The sequence below is a fragment of the Nannospalax galili genome, unplaced genomic scaffold (assembly GCF_000622305.1).
Source record: "Nannospalax galili isolate Female #2095 unplaced genomic scaffold, S.galili_v1.0 scaffold207, whole genome shotgun sequence".
Taxonomy (NCBI): Eukaryota; Metazoa; Chordata; class Mammalia; order Rodentia; family Spalacidae; genus Nannospalax; species Nannospalax galili.
In genome coordinates this window covers 7503329-7513911 of record NW_008358517.1, presented here as the reverse complement: position 1 = coordinate 7513911, position 10583 = coordinate 7503329, and the positions used below count along the sequence as shown (strand labels likewise).

General features: G+C 41.9%; 1 protein-coding gene across 1 annotated transcript in view; it reads right to left on the bottom strand.

Annotated features, from left to right (window-relative positions):
- Dnah5 (dynein axonemal heavy chain 5) overlaps positions 1-10583 on the bottom strand; it is a 410943-nt gene that overhangs the window by 303848 nt on the left and 96512 nt on the right. Inside the window, exons 3-7 of the mRNA XM_029557990.1 lie at positions 8582-8666; positions 4748-4908; positions 3519-3740; positions 1257-1394; positions 249-425 (exon numbers count right to left, since the gene is read on the bottom strand). Of these exons, the coding sequence (XP_029413850.1) occupies positions 249-425; positions 1257-1394; positions 3519-3740; positions 4748-4908; positions 8582-8666 (783 nt within the window). The remainder of the gene's footprint in view (positions 1-248; positions 426-1256; positions 1395-3518; positions 3741-4747; positions 4909-8581; positions 8667-10583) is intronic.

The following is a 10583-nucleotide window of genomic DNA, read 5'->3' as shown; positions in this document are numbered from 1 at the left end:
ATCCCTACAGTCATATTATTATATCTTAGTTACATGAAATGCCCACTAAAAACAGATATTCATACATGTACACAGCCAACAAATGTCTTTAATTCAAAAGTGTCCACAGAATCTAAAAAGTATATGAGTAGTATTACCCAGTTGTAAAAATTTAAATATATGTTTCTGTTCCTAACTGCTCTGTGGAAATAGAGATAGAAAGTTCTTCTATTCCCACATCATAAAGGCACTACAAAATGACTCAGGACCTTCAGAAGCTTGGACCTGGCTGCAGCCAGTACAGCCAGCACAGTCTTCACATCAGGGCTTTTCAGTTGATCTAAAAGGTAATTAAATTTAGAGAGCCTTTTTTTCCAGTGCTCCAGCTCTGCTCGGGGCCCAACGTCATCTGCTTCCTTCCGCAGCTGACTGTTCTCAGCAAGGATCTATAGCCACAAAAGAAAAATGAACAAATGCATGAAGCTTTGATGTATGAAAGGCGTGCATGAGCAAAAAAAAGAAATGAAATCATACTATCTGAATCTTATATTTATTGAGTCATGTGTTTCCAGTGATGGCCTCTTACTAACCCAAATGTTTCCACTTTTAAAAATTCAACAAAAAATTGAGTTGACTATTCTAACAGGAAGCTGCTTGTGTGATGAGTCTGAATGAGCTCTGAGGAGCCATAAACACTGCAGTTCCCTTGCCTGTTCTTTTACTACATAACCTGGAACAACACTTCTGAAAACTCCATGCCTTAAAGCAGGATAATTTTATTAGTACATACTGGTTTGCTAGAATATTCATCTTCTTTTAGGACTTCTCAAAAATAATTTTTTGAAGCCATGTCTCACTATGCTGCTCTGGCTAGCCTGGAACTTACAAACCAGGCTAGTCTCGAACTTACAGGGAGCCTCCTGCCTCTGCTTCCAGGGTGCTAAAATTAAAAACATGCACTCTCCAGCCTTCCAAAACTATTGTTAATGGTTAAGTCTCAAGCTCTCATTTGAAGGACACAATGAATTAGAGAACATTTCATACTTCTATGGTTTTTCTTGAAAAGAACTGCCATGTAAGTACACAAAGTGATCAGCTTCTCTTCCTTGAGAGTCTTGCTCCTCTTTCCTAATGACCATAATAGAAGCCACATTGAACTCACAGCCTTAAGGCTGTGTGGTGTGATACATGGGCCATGGGAATGCCATGATGGCTCTTGCTCCTTTGGCTAGTTTTGTAATGGCATGTGAAAGTGAACACAGGCTTCTGAAAATTACCTGTTCTGTTTGTTTAATCCATATTTTCATACAACCCTCTACTTTTTCCACAGTCTCAGGGTTACCAGCTAGAGCCAAGTAGTCCATAGGCTCCTTCACAGATTTCAGTTCAGGTATGTCACAGTTATGAAGGTTTACCTAGTGAAAACAACGATTAAAATAGTAAGATAATGCTTTATCAATGCACACATATACTTTTGGGTCATACATAAGTCTGGACAGATCTCAAGGGAGTCCTGTCCCCACTACCCTACTCATTCAGAAGTATCATTGAAAGCACAGCAGCCAGTAATCATAATAGCAGCGCCTACTCTATATCTTGAACTCTACAAAAAATTTTGAGGTCAAACTGAGGAAACTGTGAGAGAGATCATAAATCACAAAATACAGGCATTAATAAGAAAATTGGAAATTATTCACCAGCCTATAACACCACAGAGACTAAGTCAACCTGAAGGAAATAAACCTGGGAGGTGGAAGTAGATAGTTCTCACTCTAGCACTGAGTTCCCCTTCAGAACTAATAAAACAAAAAGACTCCCAAGCCCTTACCCTTGGCAAGCTCAATGACAAATGTTTGGGTGCGGTTTAGAGGCAGGGACCCTCAAAGAAGCTTAATATATTTTCAAGCATACATGATATCCCAGACCACAACATGGTCCTCTCGGTTTCTAAGAACACTTTCCTTTTGACAGACAAAGGTGTTCCTTGGGACTTGTGTGGATTTCTGAACGCAATGCTCAGGCACGATTCAACTTTATCCACAATAAAGCTGCGTTTTTCTATCTATCTCAGCAGTTCAAAGCCAGCAGGAAAGGCTGTGGCCTTCTGTTGCTCTCAAAACCCATCGTGGAATCATTTTCTTAAATGGAGCACCAAAGAATGCCCAAGAAAGACGAGGAACCACCTACATACATGGGGAGGTAGCTCCTCTACCACAGTCTGCCACAGGGAACACAGCCGCATTGGAATTCCTCCTGAAGTCAGCTCACTGCCTTCCCTCGTCTTCGTAATAAGCTCTGCCCTGACCTCTGACAGTCTCTGGTTCTATCCTCCAAGCCCACTTCCACCCAATTGGATGGTTGTACAAACCTTCACGTCATAGCCAGGCTCTGCCTCTGTCCAGTTCAACAAGTGAGACTCAAAAGTTAAGATTCCATCACCCATGGCTAGAACTGGCCTCACCACTCTACTACCCTCTGACAGAGTTCTCACAAGCCACTTAGACATCACATGCACCCAAGCCACTCTCATGTGCCTTTTGTTAACACTGCCCCAGCCTGGACCAGCCTTCCCGAACTCCTTCATAATCTCACATACCTTCAGGATCTGACCTGGAACTCAGAGGACCCTCACCCTCCTATGTGGGGCTCTACCCTGTTGATCACAGCAAGAAGCCACATGCAAACACCACTTTGGGGGAGGGCATCCATCAATTTCACATCAACTTTATTTGGTTCAATCTGTCCTTTGTTCTGGCCTGCAGTCTAGTTAATTGCAAATGCAACTCAGATGTTAGCTGGAGGGAACTCTTGTCCCTATCTGGATAAAATTTGCTCAATGCCTGAATTCTACATCATTTGGTAAGCACAGTGTCTGCTCCCAGTACTGAAACAGGACCAATGCTCCCTGGAGAGGTAGAGAAAAAGCTGCAATGCTATGGTTACCATAGCAGCCACTTCCCCTCCCTTGTGTGTTGGATCTGGATTCTGTCATCCCATAGCTGCTTGTTCATCTCGTCTCCTCTCTCTGAACCACTACCACCCCTCCTCCAGATACACATGAGTGTGCGACCACTAACCTCTGTCCCAAATCACCAAAGCCCTCTCAGTTCCTAGCTGAGACTCCCTCCACATGTCAGTTCCTCTTTCCTTCTTCTGTCACTTCAGGATTTTCCTCCCACCCTATCCTGCTCTCCCCACTTATCATACATAGACACACACCACACACACAGTCTGGTTCCGAACTCCTTTCATTCTAAGATGCACATCAATGTCACAAGCATGCTAGTCTCCATTTGACACAACTGAGTAAAACCCTATATCACTACAAAAATTTTTATGGACTCAAAAGCATTAAGCACTACACACTGAAAATATTTTAATTGATTCAAATCACACGAGGGGGCACTAAAATTGCCTACAAATACTTTCAAGAATTTTCAAAGTAGACAAACAAAGACCATGTAAGAAAAGTGTCATCTGTTACACGTTGGTTGATTGACCCTATGGCCATTTCTAAGGGAAACCTTGCTTTTTCTTACCTTCTCCTTCAAACTCTCCTGAGCACCTGACAAGACACCCACAAAACTTTCCAGAGAGCTCAGGAACTCCCGCCGAATGCTGGCAGCATCCTGCAGTCCTTCCAGCTCACTCCAGCCATGGGTGGAGGCCCTGAGGGCTGGAAGGAAGACGTCTGAGAGCAGGCGCCGCACGCTGTTTAGCAAGCCCCCATCCGCAGTGTCTAACACATTGAAGCTCACCTCCTGGAAAACAATTCAGTCATTCTACATTGGAAAACTTATCCTTTTTCAAATATATTTATTATTGAATTTTTGTGTCTTTCATATACAACATCTTAGTCCTCTTTATACCCCCTTCCCCATCGGCATCCTCCCATAAACCACTTACACTGGATTTCATGCATTCTGTCATTTATGTTAAGGCCTATCGAGTCAAGTTAGTATCCCCTGATGTTTCCCTGTGCAAGTTCATCTTAAAAATGTATCCTTAATTGCAACATAGCTATGGATCATTTCTAAATGCTAATTAACCAAACATCCTGTGAATTCACCCAGTTAATTATTTTCTTGATACCCTGGTTGAGAAAGAAGTTTTCTACTCATCTAAATTACAATCATCAAAATACAACAATGAAATAAACTGAATTCTAGATGTTTACCAGTTCAATTGCTCCAAGAAGCTAATGAGGTAATGAACCTTTTAACAGACAGGAGGAACTTGGCTTTGAATACAACAGGAAAGTTGTGTATACACTTTTAGAAATTTTCTTTTAAATGTATGACACTTGCTATTAAGTATATTATGTATAGGAAATTCTTTCTGAAAGGAGAGATTTCACTGTACACAGACAGAATGCTGTCTCGATTTTTATTAATAAACTGAATATTCCATTTTATCAAAAGATTTAAAGTCCTCTGCAAGAGTCAGTGCTCTTAACCATTGAGCATCGCTCCAGCCCCAGGAAATGTTCTCTTGTTTGTCTTGAAGACTAAAAAACACTTCTTTGAAAGTAAGTGAAGGTAGCTTACTACCTTTTTACTTATTTGTTTGTTTACGTGTGTGCACATGCTGGGGAACAAACTGAGGGCTTTGCATACACTAAGCAAACACTCTACCATTAAACTAAATCCCCAGCCCCTGAAACTAGCTTAGACACTGTAATAAAGCATGTGGTTATCTCCACAAGAAGGGATAGAGGTGTGAGATGTATGTGGGTATAGGGAATTCTGAATAAATGATGGTCGCTTACCCGGTGGATGTTCTCAGCTGTAATGGCTTTAGATGGGTCAGACCTGATGAAGAACACACATATTCCCACAAGAGCAACATCTTTTCCTTCTGTCACAAACACCTTGGGTTTTTTCATCTTTCCAGAAACAGGATTTACCCCTCCTGAAGAGCCAAGTTGTCCTACAAATGCAAAACGACTTTAGTTTCACAAATGCTGTTTGTGGTGCGTGGAGTTGCCTCTTGGAATAAAGTTTCATGGTTAAAACATCACTACTGCTGACCTAGCCATGTGCTTGGACAGATTCATCACTTGGATTATCTCTATTCTAATCCTTAAAGAGATCTAGAAGGATCTGCTTGATTCCAGCTCACAGGGGAAAGGAGTCAGACTGAAGGCAGGGGAAAAGAAAGCACTGACTGACAAACACCAGTTCCAAGACATTCTGAGTACCCAGTCTACACTACTAAAACTTACAACCCTGAGGCACCTGTGAGCTATCCCAGGTTATAGTAAACAGGTGGCAAAGGCAGGGTCAAAAATCAGCTCTGACTACACAATTTAGGACTTTCTGTTCCCCATGCTGCCCTGACATCATCATAGTCAGGGAAGCTGGTTGCTTCTTCAGCGGACTGCTAGAGTCAGGACTAGGTAGAAGCAGGACAACAGAGCAATTAATGGGTGAGCTTTAGAGTCAGACCCAGGGCTTTAACCTCCAGCTGTGCTTTCTAACCCATGACCTTGAACAAGCTACCTGTCTTCCTGTGCCTCCATTTCTTGGTTTTAGAAAAAAAATTGGGAAATCGTACTAGAATCTAGCATGTGGACTTCTGTGAGAATTAGAGGGGTCAATACAGGTAAACCACTTAAAAAAGCACATGTGAATGCTAGCCCAGCAAGACATCAGAAGGACCTGAAAATGCATCCGTGATTGCCCAAGGATGTTGTTCTCAGAGTGGATGGCTTAAAGTGCAGACATACTCTGTGCTAGCCAACTGGGTTCCTATCTGGTCAAGTAACTTTTACATCTCAAAATGAATTAGAGGCTCAGTTGACTCCTGCCCAGGTGGGAGGATGTGCCCAGGGAAGAATTTAGAGAAGGGGATGTAAAGGAAGTTGAAGCTTAAGCCCTAAAAATGGATCCTTTTGTCCCTTGGGGTGCTTCCTCCTGGGGTGCTGGGCTTCCTACTAGGACTTTGGGAGAGGATTTCCCGAAAGGAAACCAGGTGCATACTCTCAAGTGATGTTCCACTTCTTGGTTTTACAAGTACTAAGATGGTAGACGAGAAGTTTTAACCAAAGCAACAAGATAGATGGATGCCAGAAAACAAAGGGAGTCTCGAGGGGGGAAACAAACCCCGCAGTAGTCTCCAACATTACCCCTGCAACTGAGCACACAAATCTAGAAAGAGTCTAAATTGACGAATCGTGGGCAGCGTAGTGGGAGAGGCATTTGTGCTGAGCAAGGGACTGTGAAATACTTCTACAGATGCTGAACTCCCAGGACTAAAACCAGGACTGTCTCAGGCAAGGGAAGGCAGCTGTCACCCTCAACCCAGAAACAGGGTCTTCAGTCCTAGCATCTAGAGTTTTATCTCCCTGGAGTTTTGGGAATGAAATGGACTGGAATGTGATGCCTGCTCAATAAATCCAAACACAGTGGGGGAGGGGAGGTGTTGAGTTGGTAGCTAGCAACTGCCCACAGTTGAAACAGTGTGAGATTTGAGGGGTACCAGGAGGGGTACCACTATGGAGAGAACCAGTCTGAAGCCATGTTCCATTTACTCAAGAGGATGCTGGAAGGGTGCCAGAATGAAGGACCTCCAGGTGACATGCCCTGAGGATGCACTGAAGCAAAGGATCACAGTCATCATGAGGACCACACATTACTGTGGGACACGGCAGCCAGTGCTCCACAGGGAACCCATGTCCACAAGAACTCAGAGAATACAACAGTGGCAGTCCAAGTAAAACTTCCCTGGCATCTCACTTCCTGTCTCTACCTGGCCTCAGACCAGACACAGTCAGACATTGTGGTTACTCTGAGGTGGAGTAAATTAAAGAAGAAAGCAGAATGTGAGCTCCTCTCCTGACCGCCAGGTGCCCCATGGGGGTTAGAGGAGGCAGGGGCAAGGACAACTAGCTTTAGTCAACTGGACACTTTTTCCTTTTAAGTGATTTTGTGTTTACAATTTGAAGAGATCATAGGAATTCTTCCTAAGAATGCCTAGAATGCGCAGGGGCCCAAATCCAAGGTCAGAACTAGCGGGCTGAAAAGGTTAGAGAAGCCTGAGAGGGAAAACCAAACGTCTTACATGTTGAGAAGCTATGAGTCCTCACTCTGTAAATTTACACAGAATGGGCAACTTCACCCTGTGCAGGGCTTACAGATGAACACGCTTCCTTGGAGCTCATATTCTGCAATCTGAGGCGGAAATCAAAACTTCTATTTTTATTTTTCACCAAAAATGTAACATACTTTTTATGTACCAAATATTAAATTGATAGCTGAAGAAATACCAGTCACTCAAAATTTTCATGTCATTCTTTGTGTGTATATGATGTTTGTGTGTATCTAAATATGCGTGCATGCATGTGGGCACACACCAAATGAGGCCAAAGGTTATCACTGAGTGCCTTTCTTAATTAATTGCTCTTATGTTTTTAAGACAGGGTCTCTCGCTGATCCTGGGGCTCACCAACTGCCTAAGTTAGCTGGCCAGTGAACTCCAGAGATCCCCCTGCCTCTGCCTCCCCAGTGCTGGGATTAGTCATGCACTACACCAAGCTGTTCTTTTATATGGGCTCTGGGGATCTGAACTCAGGTCCTGAGGCTTGTGTTGCAAGCACTTTACTAGCTGAGGCATCTGCCCATCCTCCAAGCCCCCCTTCCTTTAATTGTTAAAAAAAAGCATGTTCATCCTATACAAGATCAATAACTAGTTTCCACTTTTTTCAAATGACATATATAATATTTTAATATAACAATAATATATATAGTTGTGCCCCTGTTTGGCCTGAAAATTACACTTATCTGTTTAAAAGCATAATAGGATTTGCCTAGCGAATTCACACGAAGACTTGCAAGGTTTCCTTGAGTGAAAATGCCTAATCCATCACCCAGCACTATAAATTCAAATCAAAGCCAGCATAAAATAAATGTGATGTAATGCTTAACTGAACAAGTTGGTGTTCTGCTTATCAGCAATAATTTCCCATGTTAAAAAGATCAGGGGCTGGGTATGGTAGGCACATGCCTTTAATCTCAGCACTCGAGGGGCAGAGGCAGGCGGATCTCTGTGAGTTCAAGGCCATCCTGGTCTACATAGTGAGTTCCAGGTCAACTGGGGCTACAGGGAGACCATGTTTCCCAAAAAAAAAAAAAAAAAGTAAAAATGAAGAACAGATGTCTGCGAGAACATAATTACTCATAATAATTAACATATAAGAAAAGTAACTCCCAAAACAAAATGAACTTTATAATTCTCAACTGCCAGCACAGCAGTACAAAAGGAAGACAGAACAACAGAGTTAAAACTAGGCAGACTACCCACCAATCTCCATTCTCTCCCCTGAGGGTGAAAACAGGCATTCTTCTACAGGGGCACACCTACCATACACAAAGTACACACATAAACAACAAAAAGACAGCACGCACATATACATACACATACATAAGTACATATGCACACATAGACACGCATACACACACACACACACACACACACACACACACACACACACACACACACACCAAGGCATAAGGAGCTTGGTTAGCTCTCCAGTACCTTTCCTCTTTGTGCTTCAGATAAATTTAATGACATTTCTAGGTTATGTCACATCAAATATCAATACCTGTTTCTGCTGTTTCCACATCCTGATAGTAAAACATCAGGTGACGGAGACCTCCAACAGCAAAAAGTTGATCGATTCTCTCAATCTGAAAAAAAGAAGAAGCAAGATAATGATTTGGTTCTAAATTAGAAATTTCATTTAAATCAATATTGATGACATAAAAAAGTAAAATTGCTATCATTCTTCTTATTCAAACAGTACTATATCTAATGCATCTCAAAAAAAAAACCAAAAGAACAAATGTCTTTCCATAGAAAGCATCCAATTCAAAGAAGTAATTTCACTGATCATAGAAATGTTTGCTACATTTGCACATTTAATAAAGAATTGTCCCTTCAGTTTTGCTAATTCCCTAAAGTGTTAAGCTGTTGAAGAAAGATGTAAATATAGATGAATGTTTTGTGTTCAGTCAACTGCAAATCAGAAAGAGAGAGCAAACCCTCAAAGGATAGTTAACACACTAGGGATAATTAATATTTAAATGCAATAATCATCTAAATCTGCTATGGGAATATATATAGCTACCAACCATTCTTACAGAAGCCATGTGGCACTTGGTCCCATCCAGGAGGGTCAGTGTACATCTAACAGTCTCACAAATGGCCTGTTACCAACAGAAGCACTTCTTACACATAGTTAATAGCACAGTTTGGAATTTATATGAGAAGAGCGAGGGCAGACTGAGGAGATGGCTCAGTCAATAAAACACTTGCCTCTCAAGTGTGAGGATCTGAGTTCAGGCTCCCAAAACCCATATAAAAAGCCCAGCACAGTGGCATATGCCTGATTCCAGCAATATATATATGGGAAATGGAGACAAGTGGGCAGTTACAAGCTTGCAGGCCACATGCACATCCCAGGCCAGTGAGAGACCTTCTCTCAAAAGGCAGAAGGCACCTGAGGACCAACACCTGAAATTGGCCTCCACATGCACACAGTGCATGTGTGCACATGCACACACACATGCAGCCACACACACACATAAGAACACAAACACAAACACACCCACACACAAAGTAAAAAGATAATTAGATGATAGATAGATGACAAATAGATAAATGAAATGGAATAGAAGAGAATAGGAGTGAAATCTCTACACTCATTAGGATGGCTACTATCAAATAAATAAATACAGAAAATAGCAAGCGTTGGCAGGATGTGGGAAAACTGAAACTCTCATGCACCATTCATGGGAATGTAAAGTGCAGCCACTGTGGAAAACAGCATGAAGTTGCCTGGAAAAGTTAATATAGAATTAAAACGTGATCCAGCAACTCCACTTCTAGTTGTATATCACAAAGGATTAAAGCAGGATCTCAAAGGGACATTTGCATAGCTGTATTTATAGCAGATTTACTAACAATTGCTTCCACAAAAGGTGGAACAGATCAGTGAATGGATAAACAAATTCTGATACATGTGAATAAGGAATGTCATTCAGCTTAAACAAGGAGAGAATTTCTGGCATGGCTACAACATGGATGAACCATTGTGATGGCTAATCTTGGTTGTCAACTTGACAGGATCTGTAATTGACTCAAGCACAAGCCTCTTGTGAGGGACCTTCTTAATCAGATTGCTTGAAGAAGACCCACTCCAAATGTGAGTGGCACCTTTGGTGGCAGCCCAGATAAAAGATCATGGAAGAAGGAAACTACATTTTGCCTGTTTACCTTCACTCTCGCTGGTGGGTTCACCTATTCTGTTGCTGAAATTCCTTTGCTGACATTAATGCCAGCTTCTTTGGGCTTCCAATGTAGACTGAAGACCAGCAGCTCTCCAAGAATCCTCCAGGTCTTCAAATTGGAATTGCTGAGACATTCAGCCTCATGGAATGAGCAACTATCAGATCCTCAGCCTCTCCAGTAGCCACTGTTGAATTACCCAGACTGCATCACCTAAGCCAATGTAATAAGTTCCCTTTCAGTATAGATAAATAGATGATAGATAGATAGATAGATAGATAGATAGATAGATAGATAGATAGAAAGATAGATAGATA